This window comes from Erythrolamprus reginae, chromosome 1, assembly GCF_031021105.1.
Source record: "Erythrolamprus reginae isolate rEryReg1 chromosome 1, rEryReg1.hap1, whole genome shotgun sequence".
Lineage (NCBI taxonomy): Eukaryota > Metazoa > Chordata > Lepidosauria > Squamata > Dipsadidae > Erythrolamprus > Erythrolamprus reginae.
The window spans coordinates 58,938,212-58,956,818 of record NC_091950.1 but is presented as its reverse complement, the minus strand read 5'-3'; the positions used below and the strand labels follow the sequence as shown (position 1 = coordinate 58,956,818).

Genomic DNA, 18,607 nt, shown 5'->3' with positions numbered 1-18,607 from the left:
TGCCAGCAGTTTGGAAGATCGAATCTCAGTAGGCTCAAGGTAGATTCAGCTTTCCATCCTTCGAGGTCGGTAAAATGAGGACCCAGATTGTTGGGGGCAATATGCTGATTCTCAGAAAACCGCTTAGAGAGGGCTGTAAAGCACTGTGAAGCGGTATGTAAGTCTAAATGCTATTGCTATATTGTTCTCTCACCAGGTATCGTTAGATGTGTCTCTCACACACATACCGTCATAAACAATGGCGAGAAGCTTTCTCTACCCACCAAAAGGGTACTTCATCATTTCTACCGTCAATGCTCTCTCCCCGTCTCCGCCCCCAGGGAGGTGACGATCACCTAACTCCACTCCTCTTCTCGCTCTCGCTCGCTTTCTCTCGAATAGAGAATTGACCTTCCTCGCGCCCCGTATCGCGCTTAACTTCCGCTCCGGCTCCTCTAGGAAACCGATTTCCGGTGCTGGACTGAGGGAGCAGGATGGTGAGGCAAAAGGGGGGCTGGGGAGGGGGAGGGGAGCTTCGGTTGGGTTTTCTAGGACCCGCTCGGAGCCCCTTTCCGATGTCTGCTGGGTGAGACCGACTCCCTTAAGCCAGGGAATCCTTTTCTCCCGACCTGAGTCCTTTCGGCGTTGTTATGCGATGTCACGATCGCTTCATTTCCATAGCTGAGAAGTGGCGTTCGCGGGGTGGGAGGGCTTTCAAGCCAAAGCAACCTTGGATATGAAGCGGTGGTGACGGGAAGAGCGCCTGCTTTTTTCTTACCGTCTTTCGGGTGACAGCAAAGAAAATCAAGCGCTTTCCCCCTCACTAATTTTTAACTACTATCCCTCTTTAAGTGCTGGGCGGTTGTCCAAGGTGCAGATCTCGGGTGTAGCCCCTCTGTGTGGATATATTTTACCATATATACACCTACAGAGGCAAACACGATGTGCATTATATTGACAGACATCCTTGTGTGGTGTGGGAATTTTTACAGTTTCTCTATCTGCACCAGGATTGCATGAGATTGGGAACAATATCAAAACAGAAAATTCTTGCTTATTACTCCTTGGGCCAGCCAGCCAGCTTCAAGATAGGTAGGTAGGTAGTGGGTAGATGTATATATCTTGAAGCTGAACATCATTAATGGAATAAAAAGCAAAAAGAACCTTTGGAGTAATTGAACTGAGATGGATGAAGGGATGGATGGATAGATAGACAGACAGGCAGACAGGCAGCAATAGCATTTAGACATATGTACCTCTTCATAGTGCTTTTACAGCCCTCTCTGTTTAGAGTATCAGCATATTGCCCACAATCTGGGTCCTTATTTTTACCCACCTTGGAAGGATGGAAGGCTGAGTGAACCTTGAGCTGGTGATGAGATGAACTGCTGAACTACAGCTAGCAGTTAGCTGAAGTAGCCTGCAGTGTTGCACTCTAACCACTGTGTCACCCTGGATGGATGGAAGGAGGGAGAGAGAGAGAGAGAGAGAAATATTAGTTCAATTATTCCTAAGGGTGTTTTTGCTATTTGTTTCATTAACTACATTCAGAGTTACTGTCTTAGAGTTTTCTGTCAAAATAAATATAGTACTTGGAGAAATATAGTTCTTTAAATAAATTCCCATGCTGTCTTGTGATTTCTCCAAAAAATCACTGGTAAAATTAGTTGCTGCAGTTAATTTAGGATGCTTAAAGTATAACCTTGCCTCCCTGTTTTAATTACCATTTGTTTACCATTTGTAAACAACTCAGAATATGAGTTGTTTATGCTTAAAAGTTCTTTTCATCAAAATGAATTGGACCCGGGTGGGGGGGAGGGATAAGTGTTGCCTGTATGGGTTTCTTCTTGCACATCAAAAACATTTCCATATCTTTATTGTATAGCATTTCCCTGTTCTGGAGAGTTTTCTGGAACAGTTTTTTAGAGTGTCAGAAGAATGAAAGGATAATTACTTTTGTCTTCATTCTTTTGACAGTTGTTTCAAAGGAAAAACTGAATTTGAGTTTGTACACAGTTTATGGTTAAGTTTTTTCTCGCTTTCTTAGTTTCATTGATGTTTTGTCTCTTTGAATGTAGGGTCAGAGTCAGAGTGGTGGACATGGTCCTGGAGGTGGCAAGAAGGATGACAAAGTAAGGAAAAATAACTTTTACCCGGTGTGCTTCGTTAAGAGAATATTAGTAGAAACATGCTAATTAAGAAACTAAAAAGTTGCCCTTCTATAAAAACTCCGAAAATAAAATATTGTGTTTTTATATATTATGAACTGATGTTAAATTTTCATTGCAGTGATCTAGTTTTCAGAATTATGTGGATGCTTTTACTGTAGCGTATGTGGATAAGTAGTCAATTTAAATATGCCATGATTTATGTGCCTTTGTCTTTTATTTTTATTGATTATAGCTATTTAATCTGGACCCTATGATTTAATAGAAACTATGATTCTGCTCAAAATTTGAAACTGTCTTGTTTCTAATAACCATAATTAAAGATAAATTATAGTTCGTAATTCAGTGTTCAAACTTTCCCCGTAGGCACGCTGATAATAACTATAATTTATTACGCCTGTATGCTACCAGACTCCCAGTAACTGGCCAGCTCAAAACTACAAAATTATTAAATAAAAATTGAAAGTGAGGGAGATGATATGTAATGAAACAAGTGATCTCACTCTTCCCTGCCAAAGACTAGGTAAAGAGATACCTGTAGGTCTATACCTCTTCTAAACAACAACAAATTGGAGGTCCTCCTAATTTCAGAGGTCAGGCGCTGTTACAAAGAAGATGTGTTTATGCGCTCCCAATACATGACATTTCAATCTGGAGTACGCCAAGGTCTAATTGGTCGAGCAGACACTGTACGAAACAGTCCCTCAAGTAATCAGCCTACGCCATGGAGAATTATGGAAGTTAAATGCCAGTTTTTCTCAAAAGCAATATAATGACTTTATAGTCTGGTTTAGATGATTTATGAAATATTAGGCAATGTAGAACTTTTGAAATATTTGACAAAACCTCCTGGAACTTGTGTTAGAATCTTAGATGTATATTACTTTCTATAAATTACTTTTTAACTTGATTTTTAAAATAAAAAGGACAAAAAGAAGAAATATGAACCCCCAGTTCCAACCCGAGTGGGGAAAAAGAAGAAGAAAACAAAGGGACCAGATGCTGCCAGCAAACTTCCACTGGGTAAGCATGGTTTGTGCCATATCCTTGAGTAGCTATAGCTAAGATATAGGATATTTTTTTCAGCATGCAAAAAGCCCCCATTTTGTACTCAAGCAACTTAGTTTTCAAAGCTCTCAGCTTGAAACATTGAAGGGTAAAGAGTAATTGGTACTGAATTAGGTTATACAGTGTTTTGTTCCAAAATAGAGGAAACACTTAGATATTTTCATCTTTAGGCTTCTTTATCGTAGTGATCCAGAATATTAAATCACAGAGTTGGAAAAGCCACAATGATTTATCTTTCCTGGACTAGGAAAGAATTTCTTTAAATCGTGTCATTGGATTTTGTTTAGACTCACATATTGTTACATTAGTTCCATGCAAAAAGAGAATTCTTCCATAAAAAAGCAGTGCCCAAAATAATAGAAAAAAGAAGCATCCCAGACAAAAGATAGAAATTTCAAAATTATTTTACTTCCTTGTTCCTTTTTTTCAATTAATCTAAACAAGTTGAATGTATTATTCCAGACCCTCCATTTAGAAACTCTTTTATTTAATTTTAGTCACTCCTCATACTCAGTGCAGACTCAAATTATTGAAGCTGGAAAGGATTAAGGATTATCTTCTGATGGAGGAAGAGTTCATTAGAAACCAGGAACAGATGAAACCTTTGGAAGAAAAGCAAGAGGTATGTATGCTTTAAATAAGGGAAAAAACCTGCTTAAATTTATCAGATTATAGGGGGTTTTTTGTCATTAACCTACTTATCCTCTATTTTGTACCTTCTAACTTCACTTCATTTACCCATATGAAAAAAGGCTATATGGAAAAAAAGAACAAATGTTAAATCTCAAAAATGCCATGGTACTCTTTCATACCAATTTAAATAAAGGTAGAATCTAACTTACAACCTCAATTGGGACAAGAATTTCATTGCTAAGCAAGGAAGTTTTTGAGTTGTACCAAGATATACAAATGATTTAATAACCTTTTGTCATGGTTGTTAATCAAATCACTGCAGTTAAGTGAGTCACATAATTGTTCTGATATGGGATATCCGCCTGTAGCCCAATGGCTAAGACCTCTGCCTTACAAGGTTCAAATCCCAGTAAAAGGGTGTGGCTACCTGATGAAGGAAAATAAGCCCAAAATATATCTACAGTATTCTCCCTTTCTTTTCGTTATCATCAAAAATATGTTACACACACAAACACACAAATATAATATAGAGGTTAGTTTGAGTAATAATGTGGTGGCATATTTGCAGTAACATCATAAAAGAACCTAAAAATCTCTGAATTCTATAATTCTGTTCAAATAAGAAAAGATAGTCCTTACTCATCTCAGATCCCATTACATAATGCAGAGTTTATTTCATTTATTGCTTACTTATAGTTAAAGGTCTGTTAAATTTATGAGCTAATGAATGTCCATTTAAAAGTCATTCAGATGTTCTTTCCTTTTAGACTAATTTTTAAATAGTTTGGTGTCATCAAGTAATTTGACGAAATAATCTTGCTGACCTAATACAGATAATTTAAATCTCAGCCCCAGTCTCATAAATGACCCTTGTGGGAATTTCAGTTTTCATTTCTCCATTATGAGAAAGGTAAAAATAAACTAGACCTAGTTTGACTGTTGAAGTAGATAATACCGATTGAATATTTTAGATCATTGCTGAGATTGTAATTGAAATAGCATTTGAATGAGGTCTAAGTGTTAAGATATTAAATGCTAATACTTAGATGTTCATAATGAGTTACTTAATACTGAGAATACTTAGACAATTTTTATGTTTTGGGATTGTTGGAGATGCCATAAAATTATCATTTCTTAATTGTGTAATAAATATATAAATTGTTGGGATGCCTGACGATTTGTAATACATAATCATAGCCTCTTTTTGTGTGCTTGTTTTCAGGAAGAGAGGTCAAAAGTGGATGATCTGAGAGGGACTCCAATGTCTGTAGGGACCTTGGAGGAGATAATTGATGATAATCATGCTATTGTATCCACATCAGTGGGATCAGAACACTATGTCAGCATTCTTTCTTTTGTAGACAAGGATTTGCTAGAGCCAGGATGTTCAGTTCTACTTAATCATAAGGTAATTCTTGCTTCTTTGTCTGTAATTGCAAGCATTAAAATAGATAAATATTATGAATATCTTAATATTATCTAGATTAAACTAAAAGTAGTTAAGATATAGACTTTTGTCTTGATGAAGACAATGTGGTCTCTCAGAACAGATTGTATATGACCAGTAAAAATAGGAGATTCTCTTCTACAGAGAAAAAGAAATGACTCAAGCTTATATTCATAAATTGTAACATTCTTACAGTATTCAAATACTGTAATTCAGAAAAAAAATAATGGAAATTTGCTAATCACCCAACCAATATGGTGGGCCTGTTGATTTCTTGCCTCCCCTCCAAGTTGTATGCTAGGGTTAAAGGTTGCGGGGGGGGGGGGGGGAGGTTCCCTCTTGGTTATGGTTTTCTTTAAAAAGCTGCAAACTCAGCAAAATGTAACCAACCTCAGTAAGAGAGATGATAATGCCCCATCCACCCCCGGAAATGAAATGAAGCAAGTTAAGTTGCAAATATGACTTTTTGTTTATCAGAACCAACCAAGGTTGGTGGCATTCTTGGACAAAAAAAATATAAATACAAATGATGACCATAATTTATCTACTACTCTGTGTCCAGACTAAGACACATATTGAGTCACACCAAAGTGGCAGTTGAGACCAGGTCTGTCTGCTAATCTGTAAAATTATTTGTATTTGTGCGAACTTGTCATTATGTAAAGAATATATAATAGAGTCATTATATAGAGATGTGACCTAGTTTATCCACAGTGCTTGCTCATCTCTTCCCCAAAGGTTTGAGGTGCATCCCCATAACCTTTAGATTTGCCAGGAGGCCTTCTCTTTTTCTGGTGGTCTGCGAAAGAAATTCATCAACTTACCTACATTTAACCAGAAGCTACAAAGTGGCAGTTTCTTAAGAAATAGGTTTTAGGAGCTGAATTTGACCTTGTGAAATGTCCTATCATTCTGCAATTTCTACTGTATGATAAACCTGTAATAGGGCAATGAATTAAATGCTTTCCTACTATTGGATGCTTCTGCCCATTGCTTTTAATAGGTCCATGCTGTGATTGGTGTCTTGATGGATGACACAGATCCTTTAGTTACAGTGATGAAAGTGGAAAAAGCCCCACAAGAGACATATGCAGATATTGGAGGCCTGGATAACCAAATTCAAGAAATCAAGGTATTAATATTTTTTGCATTGTACAATAGTGGAAAAATGCCAAAACATATTATTTCATATTTTATTTATGATGCCTTAGACTTGCAGTTCTTCTATTTCTGTTCCATGTGACCTTTATTTATTTAAATTGCTTTGATATTTTATTTATTTCAATAATTACTTATTTGAAATAATAGTTTGACAATTGCCACTGCCATAATCTTTTCTCTGGTGAGATGCTTTTTTTGCCCAAGGAATTTTTGCATATATGTTCCATTCATACAAGTCTTTGTAGGTCCCATGCTGAGATACTTTCATCTACCCAGTACATCAGAACTTTTTCAAGGCTTCCCAGTTTAAGAACCTAAATTCTTAAGACCAGCTCTAATCTCTAGGTATGTCAATCAAAAGGGTAGGAGAAATATTTTTAAAATAAATTTCTAAGATGGAGTAACATGCAACATGTACTTATTTACTTACTTATTTGATTGATTGATTGGACTTATTTGCCTCCCCTCTCTGAGGACTCGGGGTGGCTTAAGAACTGGCTTTGAATACAAAAATTCAAAGTCCAATATTAAATAATTTAAAAACCCAATTAATAATATTTAAAAATCCATTTAAAAACCATACACTCACACTCATTCATACCCCAATCAACTTTAAATTAATGGTCAGAGCAAAATGTTACAGCTCAATGGCCCCAGGCCTTCTGGCACAAGTGAGTTTTTAAGGCCCTCCCGAAGGCCAGGAGTGGGGGGGCAGTGCGAATCACCTGGGGGGGGATGGTTCTAGAGGGTCGGAGCCATCATAGAGAAGGCCCTTCCCCTAGTGCCCGCCAGCCAGCATTGTTTGGCTGATGGGACCTGGAGAAGGCCGAATCTGTGGGCTTTGACCGGTTGCTGGGATACATGAGACTAGAGACGGTCCTGTAAGCAACTTGGTCCTAAGCCATGTAGAGCTTTATCGGTAGTAACCAACACTTGCTCGCAGAGTAATGTAGATACATTGGCAAACATTGGTAAGCCCATGACAGTTCTCACAGCTGCATTTTGGACTAGCTGAAGTCTCAGAATGTTCTTCAAAGCATAAAGGTATGTGACTAGATGAATTAGTCCTTCCTTCCCTCCTTTTTAGAGTTGGATCAATCTCACTGAAAATAAATTTTATTGTTTCCATAATTTACAGCTCTGTAATTTCTTTTTCCAACACTATTTGCATTTTGAGTTATCTTTGGTTTTCAAACATTTTGTGACTGAAATATGATACCTGTATAATGAAAGCCAAGCACAACTTTTGAAAGAGTTGTGTAAAAAAAGGCAATGTAATTATTTAAAGTGCACCTTATTCAAATGAACTTTAGAATTGAGGTAGGAAACAGAGGAATTCAGATTGAAAATTATTATGTGTTCATCTCCATGAATGGCAAGGATATTGTATTTATTAAATGTTAATATTGGCCTTTATTTAGATCAGTGCCTTGATCTATGATTTTCTAACCAGGAGGAACCTTAATTGATAAAAGGCTTGATCAACCCTTGAAGGTGTATATAATTTCTTCCTTCTAGGAATCTGTGGAACTACCTTTGACTCATCCTGAGTATTATGAAGAAATGGGAATAAAGCCACCCAAAGGGGTCATTCTGTATGGGCCTCCTGGCACAGGTAATTTTTTTCTTTTATTTTTATATCAGCATGCGGCAATGCATTTATTATAGAATAATATATTGAAGTGTTTATATCAATAAAGCCAAATCATTCTGCCTTAGCATATGCCTCATTGTATTGGCTGAAAGTTATAATGAATGTATTATTGCTGTATTTGAAATTCATCTTTATGATTTGATGGTCTTTCGACTTGTTTGAAGAAGAGCTAAAGCATAACATATTTTCATCTAGCTTGTTTACCCTCATCAGAAAGAAATCAGATAGTTGCAAACATATCAGATGGTGTCTTCAGGATATGTGATGCAACAGCCACTGATATTTCTCCAGCAGTGATGTGAGTCACTAGTGACAGAAATGAAGAAAGTTCTCATGAGGGGAAAAGTATAGCAGCCAGGATCCAGTAGAGCATCCTGAGGTAAAGGGAAGAGAGCATTGTGGCAGAAATTCCTAAATTTGAATTTAAGAGCCAAAGCCATTATTCAGATGTATTTTAGCTTAGATTTAGGAAGACTCCTTCCTCAGTAAGTAATGCTACTTCAATGCAAATGACCAGCTGTTTGCTAGTATAAATCCGTAATAGTTTTCACTTTTGCTACTGGTCCGGAGATGCGCGCGGAGATAATCCATGGTGATGTGTGGGCGGGTTCGTGGAGCCTCCTGTTGCCGCCACTACCAGTTCACTTGTATAAATCCATCCATTCCCCACCATCCAGTTGGAGCTGAAGAAGCTTCTTAGATGAGAAGTGAAACATCTTCAAAAAATCCCCAGAAAGTCCAGTTGCCTATTGAAAAAGCATCTTTGGGACATCCATGGCCTGGACGACGGAGAATTTCTATAGACATACTGTAATACCATTTCAGTTCCTGTAAACTTTAAATATTGATGTTTAGAATCACTGATCAATTTGGAACCCTAAGTGAATTGATGTTGCTTAGTAAATCTATATGATGGTTTGTTTTCATTTGGGCTTCTTGTTCATTTTATATAAAGTGGCAATCAAATTGTGATTAACATCTGGGTACTTGTTAGATCCACAGAGTTCTCAAAGCTCAATCAGGCTTTAATTCTTCAACTTTCGTGGGGAAAGGGAGGGGCGCGTGGGGACAAATTTTATCTATGGTGCATCCATGTTTATCAAGCCCAATCAGATTTTGTTATCTGTTTGAAAATGATAGTGCTAGTGGGGGGGAGGGTGCATACATGCACATAAACACATGGAGAAAGTAGATAGAAATGTATGAACTAAAATTCCTCCCCTCATATTAATTATGGAAAATTACAAGAAATGTTTTTAAAAATTAAAACATTATGGATGATTCTGCAGCCCAAGTGAAACTATGTTTCTTATATTAACTTGCATAGGCATAGTGTGTGAGATCTGTCAGCCCTTTGATACTGAAACTGCTGTCTTTGTCCAAGTATGGTTGATTTGATTAGTTTATTCTATTACTTTCTTTCCATGGATTCACCATGTAAGAATAAAATAATTTCCTATTCCAAATATAAAAGTGACAAAGTGTATGTTTTGAGCATCCTTTTAAATAGACAGAAAATCATTTTTTTCTGTTCCTGCTTCGCGTCAGATAATGAATTCAAATAGGAAAAATCTGTTTATGTCTCTCAATCATGTAAACATTTCCAAGGTATAACCCCATTGTTTGTTGACTTAAAATGCTAAACTTGATCTGTAGTAGAGCTTGACGACTTTTGTCAATATTCAGATTTGGGTGGTTGCCTTCCTGCAAGTATGTATAATGCAAATTGAAGAATGTGTTAACTTTCTGGCATTTTGTAATCAAACAGGTAAAACGTTATTAGCCAAAGCAGTGGCAAATCAGACTTCTGCCACCTTCCTGAGAGTGGTTGGTTCTGAACTTATTCAGAAATATTTGGGAGATGGACCAAAACTTGTTCGAGAACTTTTTCGAGTAGCTGAGGAGCATGCCCCATCGATTGTCTTCATTGATGAAATTGATGCCATAGGTACCAAAAGGTAGGATGTCATAGTCATTCCCATGCTGAGTTATCACATTCATATCTTTTAACACTTTTTCCTTGACGTTGGTTTTCAGAAGTAATAATTTCAATCACTAGAAGTGGTTTGCATGCTGCCATCTTCAATTGTAAGCCCCCCTTCCTTTGTTTACGAGATGTAGTGTGTGGTTGTGAATGAATTGGCTGACTGTTTTTATTATATATGAGATTTTAGTAGTAATTTTTAATTATTAGATTTGTTGTTGTGTTGTTTCTGTATCTTGTGAGCCGCCCCTAGTCTTCGGGGAAGGACGGCATACAAGTCTAAATAATAATAATAATAATAATAATAATAATAAAAATAATAATAATAATAATAATAATAATAATAATAATAATAATAATAATAATAATATAGAATACAATTGAAACCTTGTAGGGACACATTAGTGCTAGCATACTTCAGACTAAAATGTCTGAACTTAATCATTTCTTTAATTGATAAGATATTTAGCTGTGTTGCTAAAACCTGACCTTTTAAAAACAAAGGGAGCATGACTAATGTGGAATGTCTGTTATTACATGGGGTTTTTCTTAAATCTTTAAATATTTTAATTAATTGGATTTTGTGACTGTTTCACTTGTTGTGAGCCGCCCCGAGTCTTCGGAGAGGGGCGGCATACAAGTCCAAATAATAAATAAATAAATAAATAAATGTGTAGCTAGAATGCAGTTTTTCTTTTTAATGAATTCAGACTCAATAATTGTTTGTGAAGTATGATGTATAGTGGGTGATTCAAGACTAGAAGCATTCCTTTACTTTTATCCTTACCGCAACCTTGCAATTTAGGTTTAGTATGGATTTGAATTTAGATATTTTGGATCTATGTCCAATTTGTTAATCACTCCACGCACTGAGGGATTGGCGTACAGTGGAACCCCGACATAAGAGCTGCTCTACTTAAGAGCAACTCGAGATAAGAGCTGGGAGGGGAGAGATATTTTTGTTCTACTTACAAGCCCAAATTCGAGATACAAGCGCCAAGGAGCTGTCTCCTGAAGCCAAACGCTAACTTCCGCGTTCGGCTTCAGGAGACAGCTGCGAAGCGGCGCGCGTGTTTTAAAAGGTTGCAGCCGGCCTGGGGGGCTCGGGGGGGTGCTTGCAGCTTTCTTTCTTGCTCTTTTTCTTTCTCTCTTTTACCTTCCCTTCCTCTATTTCTTCTTTTCTTTCTCCTTCCCACCTTCTTCCCTCCCTCCCTCCCTTCACTCATTCCTCTCTTACTCTCCCCTTTCATAAGTTTCCTTGCTTCCTTCCTCTGTTCCTGTCCCTTCCCCCTTTCTTTCTTTCTTTCTTTCTTTCTTTCTTGCTCTTTTTCTTTCTCTCTTTTACCTTCCCTTCCTCTATTTCTTCTTTTCTTTCTCCTTCCCACCTTCTTCCCTCCCTCCCTCCCTTCACTCATTCCTCTCTTACTCTCCCCTTTCATAAGTTTCCTTGCTTCCTTCCTCTGTTCCTGTCCCTTCCCCCTTTCTTTCTTTCTTTCTTTCTTTCTTTCTTTCTCTTTTTCTTTCTCTCTTTTACCTTCCCTTCCTCTATTTCTTCTTTTCTTTCTCCTTCCCACCTTCTTCCCTTCCTCTATTTCTTCTTTTCTTTCTCCTTCCCACCTTCTTCCCTCCCTCCCTCCCTTCACTCATTCCTCTCTTACTCTCCCCTTTCATAAGTTTCCTTGCTTCCTTCCTCTGTTCCTGTTCCTGTCCCTTCCCTCTTTCCTTCCTTCCTTCCCACCCTCCGTCCATTCATTCACCCATTCCTCTCTTGATCGCTTAAAGCCGGTCCCTGGTGCAAAAAGGGTTGGGGACCTCTGTCCTACAGGATTGGGTGGCAGAGAAGTTGAACATATGTAAATTTAAAAGTTTAAGAAAATTTACAAGTTAAGTGAAAGAAACTTCATTATTCATTTATATGTACATGTACATTTCTTCATTAAAAACATGTCTTTCTGCATAATTTAGACTAACTTTGTGAGTTTTTTGAGGGCTGGAACCAATTAAAATTATTTACATTAATTCCTATGGGGAAAAGTCGTTCGAGATAAGAGCTGCTCGACTTAAGAGCCCAGGTCCGGAACGAATTAAACTCGTATCTCGAGGTACCACTGTATTTGAGTTTAGAAGCTATCCACCCTGAACTGGAACGGATATCAGGAACTGGAGAGGTTTCGGAATGAAACACTAAAGCAGGAATTCTTCAGAAGACTTTTACTTCTTAGTATCAAAACTACACACTCTATTCTATATTACTGAACACCAAACTATCTTACAAGACGACTTTACCACTACTAACTATAAACTACAACAAACCATCACTGGCCACAAGCTACAGCTATACCAAGGTGCATTACAGTATATACAGATCTTGACCAATCAGGCCGTAACATATTCTGTTGATCCACCATGACTCAGTTTTCCTTTTATTTTACCCTAATTACAACCTTTTTCACTATAACTGGAATATTACCTCAGGTATGAATCCTGACAATATTATTTTATATTTGCCAAGCATAAAGTATTAGAGACAAGAGATAGGCCTGAAAAGGAAGGGGAAATGCTTTGTTGGATGTTCTTCCATAAAGGGAATAGCTGGAATGGAGGAGGCAAGAGAGAGGGAAATCCCATTGTGTTTACTTTTGCCAATCAATGCATTTATTGATGGCATCACTCCATCCTGCTGCTTGAATGTAGAAAGACTGTGGCTGGATTTCATAACATTTCTGGGGGATTAGAAATCCAAAACACACTTAGTAGTATAAACCATTCACTTCAATAACATTTACTACAGATTAAGTCTGCATCAATTTTCAATGGCTATTTTTCTTCTCTTCCTTTCTTCCCATAGCCAATGTTCAATCTGTTTCCTCCCTCTCTTTTTTTTTCTGCTGCTACAAGGAGGCAGAATATGTGTGTGGAAGGGAGAGTTGTTCATGTATATGTACAGATGGAAGAACAGGTTTAAGAATACAGTGTTCCCTCGATTTTCGCAGGGGATGCGTTCCGAGACTGCCCGCGAAAGTCGAATTTCTGCGAAGTAGAGATGCAGAAGTAAATACAGTGATCCCTCGATTTTCACGATCTCGTTCTTCGCGAAACGCTATATCGCGATTTTTCCCACCCGATGACGTCACTCTCTTCCTTCCTCATCTTTCTCTCTCTCTTTCTCTATCTTGCTTCTTCCTCTCTCACACACTCTTCCTCCCTCTCTCATCTCTTTCTTTCCTTCTCTCTTTCTCTATCTCTCCCCCTCTTGCTGGCGGCGGGCGGGCGAGCGAGCGGGGGCATCAGCGAGGAAGACCCAGGGAAGGTTCCTTCGGCCGCCCAGCAGCTGATCTGCTCGGCAGCACGGTAGCAGCGAGGAGCCGAATCGGGGTTTCCCCTTTGCGTGGGCGGCGGGGAAACCCCGATCTTCGTCTGCTCGCTGCTGCTGCGCTACCGAGCAGATCAGCTGCTGGGCGGCCGCAGCAGCAGCGAGCAGACGAAGATCGGGGTTTCCCCGCCGCCCACGCAAAGGGGAAACCCCGATCTTCGTCTGCTCGCTGCTGCTGCGCTACCGAGCAGATCAGCTGCTGGGCGGCGGAAGGAACCTTCCCTGGGTCTTCCCTGCCGCCCACGCAAACTCCACCATCTGCGCATGCGCGGCCATGAAAAAAAGGGTGCGCATGCGCAGATGGTGTTTTTACTTCCGCAACCCTACATCGTGAAAAATCGATTATCGCGAGGGGTCTTGGAACGGAACCCTCGCGATAATCGAGGGATCACTGTACACCATTTTTGGCTATGGACAATATCACAAGCCTTCCCTTAACACTTTAAACCCCTAAATTACCATTTCCCATTCCCTTGACAACCATTTACTCACCATTATTACTGGTACTCGCCATTGAATAAGACACTTAGTGATCCTGATATTTATAAACATAATTATTTATTAACAATAATTTTGTTTTTGGTTATTTATTTGCAAAAATTATTAATTTGGTGATGATGTATGACGTCATTGGGCGGGAAAAACCGTGGTATAGAAAAAAACCCTGCAAAGTATTTTTTAATTAATATTTTTTGAAAAACCGTGGTATAGGCTATTCACGAAGTTTGAACCCGCAAAAATCGAGGGAACACTGTAAACACTTTATCTTACAGTTAATTTGTTATCGATTCATTTAATTTTGACTTAATTTTTACAGCTTTGTCCTTTTTTGAAGTTTATGGTAAATATGTACATAAATAAAAATATATCGTCTGTGCTTGTTTTTTGAAGAAAGTTAATCTTTAGTATTGACTGAGTGAGCATAGGTGATGAATTCTGTATGTGCTTATAATAATTTCTTATCTAATATTTAATTTTTGAAGGTTCATCTTTGAACAGTAATCACTTGTAGCAGGAAAATAACTACAAATACAAAACTGATTATGGATTAGTGTTATGATATCTTAACTTGGAAATTAAGAAATGCTGCTTATAGCATTCTTTCAGCTTCAGAATCTATTATACTCTAATCAAAAAGTTTTTAATTGAACTTCAGAAACGATATCTTATTCTGGGCAAATAGTGTTCTTTGTATTCCTTGCTTCTACCAAAATGTAATTCATTGCCCTGTGGCTTCTCAGTAGATTACTGTATGTAAAGAAAAAGATTGTGTTCTATGGGTATTCTAACTTCAACTAAGGTATTTTTTTTCCTATTCCAAAGGTACGATTCTAACTCAGGGGGAGAAAGAGAAATCCAGAGAACAATGTTGGAGTTGCTGAACCAATTAGATGGGTTTGATTCACGTGGAGATGTAAAGGTGATCATGGCTACTAACAGAATAGAAACATTGGATCCAGCTTTAATCAGACCAGGTAAAAGTGTGATGGTTATATTTAACTACTTAAAATCTAACTGCTTCTAATGATTAGTTTCATGTAGAACAATGGGGTCTGTTCCTTATATGTCCTAGAGCAGTGTTTTTCAACCAATGTGCCGCGAGATATCGTCAGGTGTGCCGCAAATCTCAGCTTCCGAGATCGGAAGCTGAGCTTCATTTTTCGCGCCTCCTTTTTTGCGCCTTCCTTCTTTGCGGCAGGTGAGTTTTGGGGCCCAAGGGGAGAGCACCAGCAGCAGCGGCATTGGACAGTAGCCGGGGGTGGCAGCTGCGAGCGGGAGCTCCAGGTCGGAGGCACCGGTACCACCCTGCCCAGCTAGAGCTTCTCTGGCAGAGGCGGTGACAAGTGTGGTTTGGGGCCTGGCAGGAGGGCACTGGCAGTGGGAGTGGGAGGGCACCGGCAGTAGTGGCACCAGGCAGTAGCTGGGGGATGGCGGCAGCGAGCAGGAGCTCCAGGGCAGAGGCACCGACGGTGGCGGCTAGACGTGTTGCTGGACGCCGTATATGCTGGCGCTGTGGGGCTGACTCTGGCCCGCTGGCTGGGCCGGGACGCAGGTGCCAGCCCAACGCCCATGCCCAGCGCAGCACCAGCATGTACGGTGTCCAGCAGCACATCCAGCCGCCACGGTCAGTGGTCCCGTTTGCAGTCAACCGCTCTGCCACTACCCCTGGGTACTGCCCGATACCGCTGTTGCCAGCATGGTGTAATGAGAGAGAAAGAGAGAGCTAGCAAGAGAGACAAAGAGAGACAGAGAGAGAGAAAGAAAGAGAGAGCTAGCAAGAGAGAGAGAAAGAAAGAGAGAAAGAGATAGCAAGAGAGACAGAGAAAGAAAGAGAAAGAAAGAAAGAGAGAGAGAGAGAGCAAGAGAGGGGAGGAAGAAGGGAGAGAGAAAGACCTAGAGGGAGGGAAGGAGGGAGAGAAAGAGAGCAAAAAAAGAGGAAGGAAAGAAGAAAGAAAGAAAGAAAGAGGGAAAGAGAAAGAAAGAGGAAGGAAGGGAGAGAGAAAGAGGGAGGGAGAAATAGAGCAAAAGGGAGTAAGAGAGAGATTTTTTTTTGTCCAAACTTTTTTTTGTATGCCGCCCTTCTCCGAAAACTCAGGGCAGCTCACAGAGTAAATATAAAAACACAGTGTACAGTACAAATCTAATACATTTTTTAAAACCTATAGCTAAAAACCCTATGGTATTACTCAAACGGTACAATCACACCATGTATCACAATTATTAGTCGGGGGGGGGGGGCAATTATCGATTTGCCACTTCTGCAGCCAAAGCTGAAAAAGCATGGTGTGACAGCTAATACTAATTAAATTAATATGTGATTGGGATAAAGAAAGTAAGTTTCTGGAGTGCCTATTATTTATTTATTTATTTATTTATTTATTTATTCGGTTTTTATGCCGCCCTTCTCCTTAGACTCAGGGCAGCTTACAACATGGTAACAATAGCACTTTTTTAAAAAACAGAGACAGCATATTGCCCCCACAATTCGGGTCCTCGTTTTACCCACCTCCGAAGGATAAAAGGCTGAGTCAACCTTGAGCTGGTAATGAGATTTGAACCGCTGACCTACAGTCAGCTTCAGTGGCCTGCGGTACAGCACTCTACCTCCTGCGCCAACCCGGCTCTGGGAAAACTCAAATAACATCCTAGATCTGAATGAATGAAATATTCTCATTGAATACTTTATTCTGTACAAAGTTGAATGTGCACAACAGCATGTGAAATTGATTGTCAGTGTTGCTTCCTAAGTAGACAGTTTGATTTCACAGAAGTTTGATTTACTTGGAGTTATATTGTGTTGTTTAAGTGTTCCCTTTATTTTTTTGAGCAGTGTATCTTGCTATTGAACAGTATATGAAATAATTTCAAATATAAATATTTGTGTAGCTTATGAAATTTTAGGGAAGAAATGTTTTGGCCCATCAAGGAGGAGGAAATAATAGAATAGAATTTTATTGGCCAAGTGTGATTGGACACACAAGGAATTTGTCTTGGTGCAGATGCTCTCAGCGTAAAATTGTATTTGTGAAGTGGGGAAGAAATAAAAATGAAGTTCTACACAACTAACATAACTGTGCAAAAATGCACTAGTATTTTCTGAGGCAATACCAAGGCTAAATAATGGTGATATTTTCCAAGGAAAGCTTTCTATTTTTGATTCCACAGGCAAAAATCTGAAACTGTTAATTGTTTTTTCTAAATTCTAGGACGTATTGACAGGAAGATAGAATTTCCTCTGCCAGATGAAAAAACAAAGAAACGCATTTTCCAGATTCACACCAGCAGAATGACTTTGGCAGATGATGTTACTTTAGATGAGTTGATAATGGCTAAAGATGATCTGTCTGGGGCAGATATAAAGGTAAAAACCTTGATAACAAATTATTTCCCCTCCTCCCCGCAGAAACTAATTGAGAATTTGTGTCATGCAGTATATTGCATCCTTTTCCAATGTCATTCCTACATATGTCATTTGTTTAACCCATCATCAAAGAAATTGTTGCTCTAAAAAGCTCTTTCTCCTTTTCACCCATTTCTTTTAAAAAACACTGGTTTTTCCACTTTCTGATACAGTTAGTCTTGAACAAGCTAAGTCAATGGGAAAGCCACATTCACTTAACAACCTTATTAATAGGTTAACAACTTCAGTGATTCACTTAACAACTCTGGCAAGAAATGTCATAAAATGGGACAAGCACTTGCTTAACAACTGTTTCTCATAGCAAAACACAATTGGGGCTCAATTCTGGTCATAAATTGAGAACTACCTGTAATAAATATTTCATTGTTACGGCAATCTTTTCTGAGGGAAGGGGATGTGTTGTCGTTATCCCCCCAATAAATATTTGGAAGGCCATTAATGGTCATTATTGGGAGGGAAAACAACATTACTGGAAAAGAAAATAAACATTTGGCCACCTGTCATGAGACTTGCATGGTTGATGTAGAAAACTTGTAAAGAATTAGTGGGGCAAGTTTCACTTGGATTATTGGTAGCTAAGGAGGTTTGCCTATACATCTATTAAATGTTATGGACCTCTGTTGTAACGTGTGACTAGCATGTTACATTCTTTCACGGGAATTACAATCAGGAAGAATTAAATAATCTAACATTAGTAATGATTGCTGTGCATCACAGTCAAATCACCTGTGTTTCTAATTATTCTATGGTTTCTAGCATACATAAGGGCCACCAGCCTGTTTGAACATTACTGGAACTTTACTGAACATTACTTCATTCAAGTCAGACTCCTGATTTTCTAATCAAATGCTTCCATTTCTAATAGGCCATTTGCACGGAAGCTGGGTTGATGGCTCTGCGAGAACGAAGAATGAAAGTAACAAACGAAGACTTCAAAAAATCAAAAGAAAATGTTCTTTATAAGAAACAGGAAGGCACTCCGGAAGGCCTCTACCTTTAACTTCCCTACTTTTGCTGTGGTCCCGGGTTGGGGTTAATTGCTTGAACCCTTTTTCCCCCCTTCAGAATGTGGAAAAAGCATTAGTGAGCAAGGTGTTAGTGAATACAAAAAGCTTTTCCTGATGAAAGTATGACCATTCACTTACTGTGAATGTCTCTGTATTGTGGCATATGTTCATTGTGAAATACTTTGTCATTAAAAATTGATTTCCAAGTGAA

The 18,607-nt window shown here is 38.8% G+C and overlaps 1 protein-coding gene across 1 annotated transcript; it reads left to right on the top strand.

Annotated features, from left to right (window-relative positions):
- Positions 1-319: 319 nt before the first annotated feature.
- Positions 320-18,607, top strand: PSMC1 (proteasome 26S subunit, ATPase 1). Its single transcript, XM_070753657.1, has 11 exons — positions 320-476; positions 2,058-2,111; positions 3,074-3,170; positions 3,713-3,837; positions 5,071-5,256; positions 6,299-6,427; positions 7,975-8,071; positions 9,879-10,068; positions 14,791-14,942; positions 17,175-17,329; positions 18,255-18,607. Exons 1-11 carry the CDS (start codon positions 474-476, stop codon positions 18,387-18,389), a joined length of 1,323 nt encoding a protein of 440 aa, XP_070609758.1. The 5' UTR covers positions 320-473; the 3' UTR covers positions 18,390-18,607.

Excerpts from the sequence above, each read along its gene's own strand:
- PSMC1 (XM_070753657.1), top strand. Across the intron at positions 3,171-3,712 it reads TGCCAGCAAACTTCCACTGG|TCACTCCTCATACTCAGTGC; the intron begins GTAAGCATGGTT and ends ATTTAATTTTAG. Across the intron at positions 14,943-17,174 it reads TCCAGCTTTAATCAGACCAG|GACGTATTGACAGGAAGATA; the intron begins GTAAAAGTGTGA and ends TCTAAATTCTAG.